Here is a 13,844-nt window from a genome sequence, read left to right as displayed (position 1 = left end):
AAAAAAAAGAAAGTGTAAAAATAAGAATTAGCATGTCACTAAACATGAAGTACACGTTTGTGTACTTATGGACTAAGTACATCATATCAAAATATGATTTTTAGTTTTTATTCTAATTAGGGTCCAATTAGCCCAAATAGCAAAGAGAAATTAAAAAAAAAAGCATGTAAACAAATAGCTTAGGCCTTAAGAGGTTAAGGCAACACTCAACAATTTGAGTCCTGACACATTGATCTTTATTGTACTAATGGCACTTTAGATATATTTCCATGACTCTTCCAGGAAAATGTATTTTAAAAGTCCATGACTTTTCGTGACTGTACAAACACTGATCTTTGTATTGTGAGCAAGAAAGGCACCAGAAACAAAACAAAGCACGCAGCAGTGATGAGGTTGTCATGAAGAGTTTTATTCTCCGCGTATATTTTACAAACAAAACATTAACGACTGTGACTGTTGACGACTGCTGCTTCACTTCTAAACGTCTGTCTGGTCCGCTTATCTGCGAAGAGACAAAGAACAGTCTCAAAAGCTCTCTTTCATGAGGACTAACCAACATCTTCCAGTTGGACTAAAAGTAGAGCGGGATCTAAAGGAGTGAGGTCTACATGGGAGGATCTAACCTCTACCAGGTTACCTCCTCAGTTCCTGAATGCAGCAGATGGCGTCAGAAATGTGAATGGAGGAAAAAGAGGATGAAAGAGAAAGAAAAAGAGGATGATGAAAAGATGGAGACTCACTGTCAGAAAGTGTTTTAGTCTTATCTTATTCTGACGCAGTTTTGAGATGTTAGATTTTCTGTGCTCTTAATTTGGCAATCTAGTCTGAGTCGTCATTTCCTGTTTGTAGCGTTTCTGCGTAATATGGGCACTTGGGGGATTGTGTAAACAGCATTGTGTGCGTTCCTGGCTAAAATGTAAGTATACGTCAAATATAGCACGGTTATTAATATGAAAATGCCTATAATGTGTTAGATGTAGCCTTAACCGAGTGTTTGTTTGCAACAATGTTTCTGCTTGACGATATAATTCGCCAGCTCAACTTTCGCCCTGTTAATACTTGTTACACAGTAGTTACACTATTCTATCACTAGAGGGCGACACAGACCACGTTTAAAGCACTGTCTAAATCAGGGGTGCTCACACTTTTTCTGCAGGCGAGCTACTTTTCAATTGATCAAGTCGTGGGGAGCTACCTCATTCATATATATCATTTATATTTACTTATTTATGAAATATGTTTTTGTTAACAAGGTAAAGGTGTTTAAAGATAATGCAAGCATGTTTAACACATATAGTTAATATTGTTAACAAGTTGAAGGTGTTTAAAGATAATACAAGCATGTTTAACACATATAGTTAATATTGTTAATAAATTAAAGGTGTTTAATGATAATACAAGCATGTTTAACACATATAGTTAATATTGTTAACAAGTTGAAGGTGTTTAAAGATAATACAAGCATGTTTAACACATATAGTTAATATTGTTAACAAATTAAAGGTGTTTAATGATAATACAAGAATGTTTAACACATATAGTTAATATTGTTGATAAATGAAAGGTGTTTAATGATAATACAAGCATGTTTAACACATATAGTTAATATTGTTAACAAGTTGAAGGTGTTTAAAGATAATACAAGCATGTTTAACACATATAGTTAATATTGTTAACAAGTTGAAGGTGTTTAAAGATAATACAAGCATGTTTAACACATATAGTTAATATTGTTAATAAATGAAAGGTGTTTAATGATAATACAAGCATGTTTAACACATATAGTTAATATTGTTAACAAGTTGAAGGTGTTTAAAGATAATACAAGAATGTTTAACACATATAGTTAATATTGTTAATAAATGAAAGGTGTTTAATGATAATACAAGCATGTTTAACACATATAGTTAATATTGTTAACAAGTTGAAGGTGTTTAAAGATAATACAAGCATGTTTAACACAGTTAATATTGTTAACAAGTTGAAGGTGTTTAAAGATAATACAAGCATGTTTAACACATATAGTTAATATTGTTAATAAATTAAAGGTGTTTAATGATAATACAAGCATGTTGAACACATATAGTTAATATTGTTAACAAGTTGAAGGTGTTTAAAGATAATACAAGCATGTTTAACACATATAGTTAATATTGTTAATAAATTAAAGGTGTTTAATGATAATACAAGCATGTTTAACACATATTGTTAATAAGTTGAAGGTGTTTAAAGATAATACAAGCATGTTTAACACATATAGTTAATATTGTTAATAAATTAAAGGTGTTTAATGATAATACAAGCATGTTTAACACATATTGTTAATAAGTTAAAGGTGTTTAAAGATAATACAAGCATGTTTAACACATATAGATTCCTTTCTTTCATGAAGACAAGAATATAAGTTGGTGTATGACCTGATTCTGATGACTTGCATTGATAGGAATCAGACAGTAGTGCTGATAACGTCCGCATTTTCGAATGGAGGAGAAAAAAAGTCCTCCTTTCTGTCTAATACCACATGAAAGTGGTTGGTTTTTGGCATCTTATTTGTCCAGCTTCCATACTCCTTTGTATACACTTTACAAGAAATACATTGGCGGCAAACTCTGTAGCTTGCTAGCTTGTGCACGCCGGCTTTCTGAGACTCTTATTTTGTTAGCGCAGGCAGGATGAAGAAGCGCTTTTATTGTGCGACTGTGCAGTTGGTCTTTGGAGTTTTGACGACAGGTACGGCGCCAGAGTCTGTTGAAATAAAGTGTTTCTCGCCTTCCCGTCGGTAATTTTAATGAGCTGGCAGCAGCCAGCGTCATCTCAGAAGACCCTCGGGTGCCGTGAATGTCAAACAAGTGACGTCATAGTGAAGATTTATGATCGCTCATTTTTAGGACTATTTTTTTAATGCCTGGCTGGCGATGGACTGACACATCCTCCGCGATCGACCGGTAGCTCGCGATCGACGTAATGAGCACTTCTGGTCTAAATCAACAGTGCTTATTCTTCATTCATCTGTAATGGACTGCTTTAATTGTCCATGTACATTTGTTTGTATAACACATTGTAGAGTATATTATATATAACATTATACACATCCTGTTATATTATTGCATATTATATTGCGTAAATGTATCCTAATCATTCTTTGTATGTGTTCCCTTTAGACCACACTTGTCCAACTTCACCATTAAAGAGTGCCTGAAAGCCTCTCTGTGCCCTACTCTCTGACCGGAGTCCTTGTCCTAAGAAGATATCAGACCAGCATTCCGCATCCAGAGTAAGCTACTCTATCACACTCACAGAGCGGCGGCTCCAGAGATGATCTCGATCAGCTCCTTGGTGATGACGGCCTGTCTGGTGCGGTTGAATGTCAACGTCAGCTTGTCGATCATCTCAGCTGAGGAGGGAAAAGGCGTCAGAGTGCATCACCGCGACCACCGTACTGTAACTTGAGCAGATTGCCATAGTAACCACACACTCACATGCATTCTTGCTGGCGCTGTCCATGGCGGTCATCCTGGCGCTTTGCTCGCTGGTAGAACCTTCCTTGAGGGCCAAGTAGATGATGTTGACCAGAGCGAACTCCTGGTAGTTCCTCAGCACGTCAGCGTCGATGTCATCGTACATGCCCATGGTCTCTGTGGGGGGGGGAGGGCAGTTTAGTCCCGGGCTGGGTCACGTGACCATTGAAGACGTCACCTGCGTTAGCGACCGTGTCGTTGGAGAAGATGGGCTTCTTGTCCGTCTTGTAGGAGATGACAGACCTGCACCAGGGCGACGGCGTTTTTTATTATTGGAGCTTCGATAAACGCCAGCCGGAATACGCACCTGAAGCGGTTATAGATGACGGCGCCCTGGTCAAACTCGTATCCAGAGTTGAGAAGCTCTCCGGCGATGATGGAGGCGTCCCCAAAGGTGGGCGGCTTGCGACCCACTTCCTTACAGTTGAGCATGATGTGCTTGCTGTGAGTTCTGAGGAGGAAGAAGATGAAGAGTGAGCGGGGACAATCATAGACATGTTATAAGTAGACGCAGCATTGGCTGCTGTGACGCGAGAAATTGGGCCGCCATCTTGAAGTGGTGATGAGCAGCCTAAACTGACAGTTGACAGGTAGAAAACAAAGATGGTGCTCAAATGAGCGGACTGTTGAAAATAGGAATCGGGGGATTACTTTTCACTAGTAAGATTTAACATTAATGTACTAAGGCTGAAACGACGCGTCGATGTAGTCGGTTACGTAAATACGTTGACGTCGTTTTTGTGCGTCGACGCGTCGCATATTTACGTCACACTACCGTCAAGCAGACGATGCGAGCGGTGCGAGCGAGGGGGAAAAAGCACGCCAAAAGTCGTCAAAAGTGTGGGAGTATTTCAATAAACGGCCTAATAATGTTGTAGCGGCGAACAGCTGTCTCGTCAGCTGACGCGCGAGCTCGCAACCGTGGCTGTTTAGCAACCAGCCAAACCCCACTTAATAAAATTATATTTTATCTTAGAGCACATCCGCATCCCTATTCACCTAGGCAACCCCAGGAAATGTATATAATTCGCCATTATTTCGGCCAGTCGGCTTATATGATCAGAGCCGATCAGTTTACGTTCACGCGCAGGTATAACGCGGCGCACTCCCGTCTCATCTGCTGGTGCGCAAGCCCGGTAATTAGACAGCTGTGTCAAATCAAGGAGTACAAAAGACGCCAGCGCAGAGTGGAAAAAGGTTTAGTTCATTACAGAAAACCCAGAGTTGTGCCAAAAGTGTACCAAAACCAAAAGCTGAACGGACAGCCGGTAAGATTGCACTTTACTTCTCTTTGTGGGTGTGGCGCAGCTGTTGCGCTGGCGAGATTGGGGGTGCGGGGGAGTTGTGTGCATGTAGCGTGCTTAGTCTGGAGGCTAAATACACACGGTGTTTTGTGTAACTGTTGTTTAGTAAGGAAGTGTTGATATTCTTTGCTTAGTTTGATAAATGTTGGAGCAGTTTGCTTCATCAGGAGGGTGAAGTCGCTCAATTTAAAGTGTTTGATTTAACTGTGTTGGATCATTGGCTGCTGGTGAGGGCGTAGAAAAAGGGGCATTTTTCTACCAGTAGACAGCGTTTAAGATTGAGTGTTTCACTGCTAATTTAATAATATATTTATATTGAATATGGATTTTAAATATGTATCTAAATAGGTGGTTAATTGTTAGGTATTTATGTATTTGCATATTGGGTTTTCTGCTGCATTTATCTATTGTGTTTCTGGGTTTAAATGTATTTTATATGTATCTTGGTGCATTTATGTTGAGACAATTTATTTAAAATCTGTTTTAACTTAAAGGGAAAAGATGTGTCCATTACCTTGCACTTGTTTAATGGTTAAGAGTTTGATAGCCTAATTAATAATAATTGATTGATTTTTTACAGCATGTTAATCTTCTGGTGTTTTGTCCTTAAAGGTTTTTCACCTACTAAAGAAGCTAAAGGCTACTAAAGAAGCTAAAGGCTACTAAAGAAGCTAAATGCTACTAAAGGCTACTAAAGACAGCTAAAGAAACTAAAGTCTACTAAAGTCTACTAACACTGCTAAAGATTGCTAAAAAGACTAAAGAAGAAAAAAGAAGCCGTTTCTTCGTTGGAAAAACTGTTGCAAACTAAAGGAAAATAAAAGGAAAAAGTAACTACGGTCTGGTCTTTTGAGTGAAATCCAGAAGCCACATTCAGCATTGGTACATCCCTTCAAGTGTGGGATAAGCACAGCGAAAAAAGCAAAACACTTGACAGTTGTTGTATGCACACTGTGTCGAGCGGAAATGGCCTATCATAGCAGCACAACGGCTATGAAGGAACATTTGAAAAGAAAACACCCGACAGCGTTCTTGCCATCAACTAGTCAATCGTCCGCGTGAGTATACGTTATTATACAAAATCATGAATGTGTCATTTGTATCTGCGTCGTAAATTCATAAACTAAAACACCGTTTCGCTCTGAGAGGCGCGTTTGGCGTGCCTGTTCAGTGTTTACAAAGACGCTAACGTTAATTAGTTGTGCAAATACCTTTTACAACATTAACAGTTACATATACTATGTACAAACGAACAATTAACTTTCACTTTAATCATACTATCATTGTTGTGTTAAGCAAAATAAGCAATACTTTTACTTTTGTTGAAATGTTTACACTGTTACAGAATATTTCATTTTGCACTTTTTTGTATTGGATGTTTATCTTTATTTTTGTACATTTTAAAGCAAAATAAGCAATACTTTTACTTTTGAAATGCTAATACTATTGCAGAATATTAAGATTTGCACTGGATGTTTACTTTTATATTTGCACATTAAAAAGCAAATAAGCTACTTTTAATTTTGTTAAATGTTAAAAGTTTTAAATGTTTACATTGTTACAGAATATTTTGTCATGTTGTTGTCAATGTTGACTGAGTGGCCATACTTCTTTTTTTTTTTTTGGAAATAAGTCATGCCTTTTGAAAAAACTGGCCTAAATCTATTTTTTCATCTTCATTTTAAATAAAAAAAAAAATCGGTAAAAGGAAAAATAATCTATAGATTAATCGAAAAAAATAATCTATAGATTAACCGATTAATCGAAAAAATAATCTATAGATTAATCGATAGAAAAATAATCGTTAGCTGCAGCCTTATAATGTACTATTGGTTGTATTTTGTGAAAAGAATATTACCACAGAGTTGAGAAGGAGCAAAGATCTTCAATAGTACTGAAATCGTAGCTGCTTGATTGATTGATTGATTGATTGAAACTTTTATTAGCAGATTGCACAGTACAGTACATATTCCGTACAAATGACCACTAAATGGTAACACCCCAATAAGTTTTTCAACTTGTTTAAGTCGGGGTCCACGTTAATCAATTCATGGTAAACAAGAGTATGACCATAATAGAATTGCTTGTCAATGAAATTAATTACATTTAAAAATGTCATACTTGAATAACATAAAGTTGAAATAAATGAAGAAGATAAGCATTGTAAAAGCCAACAGGGGTAAAAGTTAGGACCACAGTCCAGATTGTGTAGGGGGGTAATATATGTTAGCTAACTAGACAATCAGATAGACAGTGGCTATACAGTACTGGGTATTATTGTATATAATTCTCTGCAAACCTATGAAATGTTCTATTTTGTCTTCATTATTTTGTCAGATTGCACCAGAATTAGGGGTGTAACGGTACGTGTATTTGTATTGAACCGTTTCGGCTCGGTTCGGAGGTGTACCGAACGAGTTTCCACATGGACATATTACCGTATTTTTCGGAGTATAAGTCGCACCTGCCGAAAATGCATTATAAAGAAGGAAAAAAACATATAAGACACACTGGAGCCCGGCCAAACTATGAAAAAAACTGCGACTTATAGTCCGAAAAATATGGTAAGTAGCGTACCGCACGTTGTGTAAACAATGCACACCGAGGCACAACACACGGCATGCTAGCAGCGACCGGGCTACGACAACAAAGCAACACATGCTAACCCATTTGAAGAAGCACCACCCCCACGTGAACATCGCTTCAACGAAGAGAAAGACGAGCGTCGTGCAAACACCGCATTCAAGCAGCCTCTCCTCGGCGAGTCAGGCAGGGCTAAAACTGATTTTTTTTCTGGCAAAAAACATGAAGATTGAGTGAAAGTCACCAGGGTTAAAGGCTGGGGGGTAAAAAAAAAAGTTAATCTGAGGCTCAGTTGACTTGAAACGGTTTAATGTTGCACTTTTTATATGTAGAAGAAACGTTTTGTCATTTTATTTAATCTGAGCAACAACTTGAGGCAGTTTAATGTTGATTAACGTGGACCCCGACTTAAACAAGCTGAAAAACTTATTGGGGTGTTACCATTTGGTGGTCAATTGTATGGAATATGTACTGTACTGTGCGATCTACTAATAAAAGTCTCAATCAATCAATCAAAAAAAGCACTTTATATGTAGAAAGGTTTTGTTAAGAAACCATTCTGAGCCTTATCTTATTTAGTTTGTATTTTTTATATGTTGACCACATTAACCCTGGCAATGGACTCTGTGTGTATATGTATATGTATGTTATTGTTATGCTTAGCATTCATGACTGCCTGCTGTTACACTGATCAGCCTAGTGGTGGCTCACATCCATCACACACAGAGCTATTTGAATTATTAAAGTGTTCCCAATGTTAGAAGGATAAAGCCATTGTTTACAAATTTGGTAAATAAATAACCAAAACATTTATATTTTGTTGTTTTCTTACTGTATTGAAAATGAACCGAACCGTGACCTCTAAACCGAGGTACGTACCGAACCAAAATTTTTGTGTACCGTTACATCCTTAACCAGAATGCTTCATTTGTATGTGAAAGTCACAAATAAATCTTCTGGGGGAGGATGACCCCCCTACAGGGGTTTGGTTTACAAACTTTCAGCCCCACCTAAAACAAAATTCACCAGCCGCCACTGATTATGATGCATTGTCATTTTAGGCAAAGTATAAGACAATACTTTCTTAACAGTATAATTGTAACCAGGAATAAGTCTTCAAGTAACAATATTCAAATACTAACATTGTTGGGTAAGACAGAATTTGCTTTTATTCTGAATCCAGTGAAACAGATTGGTGGTTTTAGCTGATATAAAGACTTTCAGGTGTTTATATATGTTTATGTTGAAGTATTCGGCAGACGCTTTTATCCAAAGCGACATACATCAAAAATACATATAAAACAATCACTGTAAACATGTGATCATTTAAGGGAAGAATGTAATAGAAAATATCAATACAAAGTGTCAAGACAGAATAAACTCTCTGCTGCTGCAGCAACAGAGATACAATCTATAAGATGTATAGATATCTAATGTAGTCATACATTGTTTTTGTAGGATATACGCATGCATATATAACCTCATCATATTGTTTCTTCAACTTCAAAATAACTGACCGTTTTTTCCCCCTTATCTGGGATTATATTCCCAGTTTTGATCTGGTCACTTATAGCATATAAGAATATTCTATAACTGTTACGCAAACTATGAATAATAAAACATGTGTCCTTTATCATAGCTACACGTATGACAAAAAAGCGTGTGAAAATCAGTGGTATTCAGTGAGGTAAAATTAATTAAGTTCATTGCTCCTGCCAAATGAATTGCACTGAGTGGAGCGGATCACCACTCCAAGATGGCGGCCCCGCGTCTCGTCAGCGCCAGTAGGTAGTAGCGCTTGATGCTGCGTACCCTTATAAGAGGCCTATGGGGACAATAGAATCAAAAATGGCGATGAGGAGGCGGGGCCAGACGTACCTGTGCAGGATACCTCTCAGCTTGTCGCCCACGTTGACCACCATCACCTCCTTGCCGCTGCCCGTCAGGTTGGCGATCTCGTTCTTGATGGTTTTGGCCACGCCGGAGTGGATGGCGCCGCAGAGACCACGGTCGGAGGTCACGCCAATGATCAGGTGCTTGGCTGCCTTGTCCTCGGGCGCCTTAATCTCCGCCTTCTCGTACAGAGCTGTGGGACAACAGCGGTCAGCAGCCTCATCATTTTAAAAACTCCCGGTCCAAGGAGGTGGTGACGTACCAAGGGCTCCGGAGCCATAGACCCGGGCGGGTTTCAGCTGCCTCTCAGCCCGAGCGTACTTGGCGGCGGCCACCATTTTCATGGATTTAGTGATCTTTTGGATGTTCTTGATGGACTTCAGACGGATGGTGACTGCAAGCAGAAAGCTTTGTTAGCGCTTTAGACATTAGAGGGGAACTGCACTTTTTGTTCACAATCCTTGTGTAAGACAAGAACTAGACATCCAGCGATTATTGGTGTCAATATTTGGCATTTTGCCCTATATTGGTATCGGACTTTTTTTATTATTGGTGTCAATATTTGGCATTTTGACCTATATTGGTATCGGACTTTTATATTTGTGTTCCCCCCCTCCCCAACTACATCAGCAGGTACAATACTTACACATATGATAACAGTAGGGTTGTCCAGATACCAATATTCTGGTAACGGTACCGGTACCAAAATGTATTTCGATACTTTTCTAAATAAAAGAGGACCACAAAAACTGTCATTATGGTCTTTATTTGAACAAAAAATCTTAGGGTACATGAAACATATGTTTAATATGTATTATATGTACAATAAAACTCCTCATAGGAAGTTGTCATTTGTTATAACTTTGTGGGATGATACAATGCACATTAATGAACATATCAAATATAAATGTGACAGATTGTAGCCAAAGGCTGATTTGCATCTGCAAATCTCATTGCAAAGCAACAAGCCCAGGGCTCTAAAATCTCTTGGTACACAGCTGCATTGACTCTGGACTTGATGAAACACAGTGGACCAACACCAGCAGCTGACATGGCTCCCCAAACCATTGCTGACTGTGGGAACTTCACACTGGATTTCAAGCAACTTGGATTTTGCTCCTCTCCAGCCTTCCTCCAGACTCTAGCGCCTTGACTTCCAAATGAAATACAAAACTTGCTTTCGTCTGAAAACAGGACTCTGGACCACTCTGCAACTGTCCAGTGCTGCTTTTCCATAGCCCAAGTCAGACGCTTCTAGAGATTTTAGAGCACTAAATGCTTCCATCTGTTGAACATTTACCAGCATCATCTGGCACCTGCCCACAGTGCCTAAACCACCAGTAACTGGTGTACTGACCATGGCATTACTAGGGATGTCCCGATCCGATATTTGGATCGGATCGGCCGCCGATATTTGCCAAAAAATGCGTATCGGCAAGGCATGGGAAAATGCCGATCCAGATCCAGTTTTTAAAAGAAATTCCGGTCCGTGTTTTCCAAAGCATTGATTTAAATAATACATTCCACTTTTCTGCCGCTCCCAAATTTCCGTTCCGCATTTTCCAGCACACTTTCAACACATCCACAGGTCTGTGTCCTAACCGTTAAGACGGCCATGTGAATTAAAAGTTACCGGTAAAAATGTCAGCTGTCTCTGTGCGATATAGAAAATGACTATATGGTGATATTGGAGTACCGGTATACGTTCTCACGCAGTTGCTTTTAGCTGCGGGCATTACACTACAGGCTCTTCTCACTCTTTGTTGTCTGTCCTTCTCACAGACAGCGAGTGCACCTTTTTACATACGTCACATACTGTCACGTCATACGTCACATACGTATACGCCCTCTCCCAGCAGAGAGGTAGCAGCATGGCTAACGTTAGCTGTGATGCTAGCGCAGCCGTGCGAGTGGTAATCGAATGAAGGAAGGAAGAATTAATTCCCCCCCAAAACAGCAGGGGGTCCATCTTCTGGCGGTGGTTTGGCTTTAAGTGGGAATATGTCGAAAAGACAACCGTAACTTGTCAAGTGTGGGGCGAAAGCGTTGCTATAAAAAGTAGCATTACTGCTAATATGTAACAGCACTTCAACATCTCCATTCGGTGCCACACCATCAAAATGCCGAGGCAAACACCGTATGAAAAAAATAGTGATTTTTTTTAGTTGTGATTTCCCTCTCTGCATGAAAGTTTAAAAGTAGCATATATTAATGCAGTATGAAGAAGAATGTTTTAATGTAGACACATATAATCATCATACTGCTGTGATTATATGCATCAAGTGTTCATTCAAGGCTAAGGCAAAATATCCACATATATATCGTGTATCGTGATATGGCCTTAAAATATCGCGATATTAAAAAAGGCCATATCGCCCAGCCCTAGTTCAATGATGCCATTTCTGTTTGTCATGTATAATTTTGTCTATTTTGTGTTTATCCTTGAATAAACAGGTCAGTTTCTTGTTACCAACCATTGTGTATTATTCAAACTCCCCTAATTCAGCTGGCTAGTTGTTATCAAGAGTACTAAAACCCTTTTCAACATGATTCTGACAACTAAGTAGGCTAAAAAAACTTTAAACTTTAATACATGCTCGGATAGGCCAGTATCGGTATCGGATCGGAAATGCAAAAACAACATCGGTATCGGATCGGAAGTGCAAAAACCTGGATCGGGACATCCCTAGGCATTACTGTCGTCGATTGGCCTGCCAACTCCCCTGACCTGAACCCCTTAGAGAATTTGTGGGGTATTGTGAAGAAGAAGCTGAAAGACACCAGACCCAATAATGCAAATGAGCTAAAGGCCGATATTGAAGCATCCTGGGCATCCATAACACCTCAGCAATGCCACAGGCTGATTTCCTCCATGCAGTAATCTGTGCAAAAGGATTCCCAACCAAGTACTGAGTGCATTAATTGACATTTTCAAATGTTTGATTTTGTTTTGCTGTTATAAATCTTTTTTTTTTTACTTGGTCTGAGGAAATATTCAAATTTTTTGAGATAGGATTTTTGAGTTTTCTTCAGCTGTATGCCATAATCAGCAATATTAAAATAATAAAAGGCTTGCAATATTTCAGATGATGTGTAATGAATCCAGAATGTATGACATTTTAGTTTTTTTTTAAATTGCATTACAGAAAATAAATAACTTTATCACAATATTCTAATTTTCTCAGACAGTCCTGTATATTAATGAGACATAGGTGTAGTCAGGAAGAGACATTACATGCATTATTAACAGTGTTTGTGTCAAAGTGTACATTATTAATATTATTATGTCTGATGGTGTCTTTCACTGCAAGTACTTACTGTCCTTCAAGGTAGCCATGTTCCTGACCTGCCCACTGTCAAAACAAACACAGTTAATGCACATTATACATCACCACTGGGCAGCTTTATGCAAATACATGCTCACAGGGACAAGCGGTAGGAAATGGATGGATGGATGTAACATTTCATGGCAACACATGACAAAGTCTTCATGGCAGTGGGTGAAGTTAGCGTGTGCTAATGCTAACGCTGCAGAATGCTAACGTCTGCACAGTAAAGTTTACCACTTATGACGAAGGTTATGAGATAAACATCATTTATTAGTCAGAGACACAAGTTTAGTGTGCAAATGTCACAAGTTTATTTAGCATTAGCTGTTAGCCTTCGTGCTAACGTCACTGTCATTCATTAGGCGCGGCCTACACCTTTGCGTCCTTCGGCTCCCAGATAAACGCTCACACTACGGCTCTTGTATACAAACGTCTTTCTACTAATACAGTTTGACACAGCGTGCGACATTAATGACTTCTAAATAAGTCAAGTTTTACCATTGTGGGGCGAACACCAACAAGCTGCTCCTGGCGAACATGGTGACTGTGTGAAGGTCAGGCGCACACAACTGCGCATGCGCACAGGGACGGCAAAGATGGTGGAACGATGCGTTCATTGCCGGGCGAAGAATCCGACGAAGCGGCTCCTCGTCTTCCATAGCGGAATTTTTTTTAATTTTTTTAATTTTTATTTTCAAAACCTTTATTTATAATATTCGACATTTACATAAAATAAAATAAATAATAATAATCAAACAAGTACAGAAACAGTACAAAACAGCGACAGGGCCATGCTATCTGACATTTTTATTTTATTTTATAAACCTTTATTTGTAATATGCAACATTTATATACAATCAAGAAATACAAATAATTAAAACTATAATCATCCCACACTTCTCTTTTGTAAAGTAAATGTGTACAGCCGATATGGGCATCTACATCAACTATATTATTTGCCTGAAAAGCTGGACAGGAAAAAAAAAAATAATAATAATATTAATTAAAACAAGTACAGAAACAGTACAATAACAGTACATCCATAACAGAAATGACTTGTGTATACTTGCGAACTGTGACGTGCAGTGAACTATACACCAGGTGAGGCATATATACTTTTGGAGGGTTTTTTTCCCCCCTTTTTTTTACTTAAATTCATAAATGCAGCTTTAATCATTGTTGATATAGGTTGCACATTAGAATAACAAGAAAAAGAA

At 38.5% G+C, this 13,844-nt stretch overlaps 1 protein-coding gene across 2 annotated transcripts; it reads right to left on the bottom strand.

Annotated features, from left to right (window-relative positions):
* Window positions 1–388: 388 nt before the first annotated feature.
* On the bottom strand, window positions 389–13,258 carry atp5f1c (ATP synthase F1 subunit gamma). Of its 2 annotated transcripts, XM_061961295.1 has the most exons (9): window positions 13,126–13,257; window positions 12,617–12,651; window positions 9,561–9,692; window positions 9,284–9,491; window positions 3,826–3,969; window positions 3,697–3,761; window positions 3,480–3,635; window positions 3,298–3,394; window positions 389–502 (listed from the first exon to the last, which is right to left on the bottom strand). In XM_061961295.1, the coding sequence occupies exons 1-9, from the start codon at window positions 13,242–13,244 to the stop codon at window positions 499–501; spliced, it is 960 nt and encodes a 319-aa protein (XP_061817279.1). In that variant the 5' UTR covers window positions 13,245–13,257; the 3' UTR covers window positions 389–498. The 2 variants fall into 2 exon arrangements, with proteins under 2 accessions (XP_061817279.1, XP_061817280.1); XM_061961296.2 differs by lacking the exon at window positions 389–502 and having other exon boundaries at window positions 3,294–3,394; window positions 13,126–13,258.
* Window positions 13,259–13,844: the final 586 nt, after the last annotated feature.

This window comes from Nerophis lumbriciformis, linkage group LG05, assembly GCF_033978685.3.
Source record: "Nerophis lumbriciformis linkage group LG05, RoL_Nlum_v2.1, whole genome shotgun sequence".
NCBI classification, from domain to species: Eukaryota; Metazoa; Chordata; class Actinopteri; order Syngnathiformes; family Syngnathidae; genus Nerophis; species Nerophis lumbriciformis.
Note: the sequence above shows the minus strand (reverse complement) of the source record. Positions and strands in the feature narration are given on the sequence as shown.

Bases quoted from the DNA above. Each gene is read 5' to 3' on its own strand.
- atp5f1c (XM_061961296.2), bottom strand. From the start codon at position 13,244: ATGAACGCATCGTTCCACCATCTTTGCCGTCCCTGTGCGCATGCGCAG. The intron at 12,652-13,125 runs GTAAAACTTGAC...TTGTTTTGACAG, and splicing joins TTGGTGTTCGCCCCACAATG to TGGGCAGGTCAGGAACATGG. The intron at 9,693-12,616 runs GTAAGTACTTGC...TTCTGCTTGCAG, and splicing joins CATGGCTACCTTGAAGGACA to TCACCATCCGTCTGAAGTCC.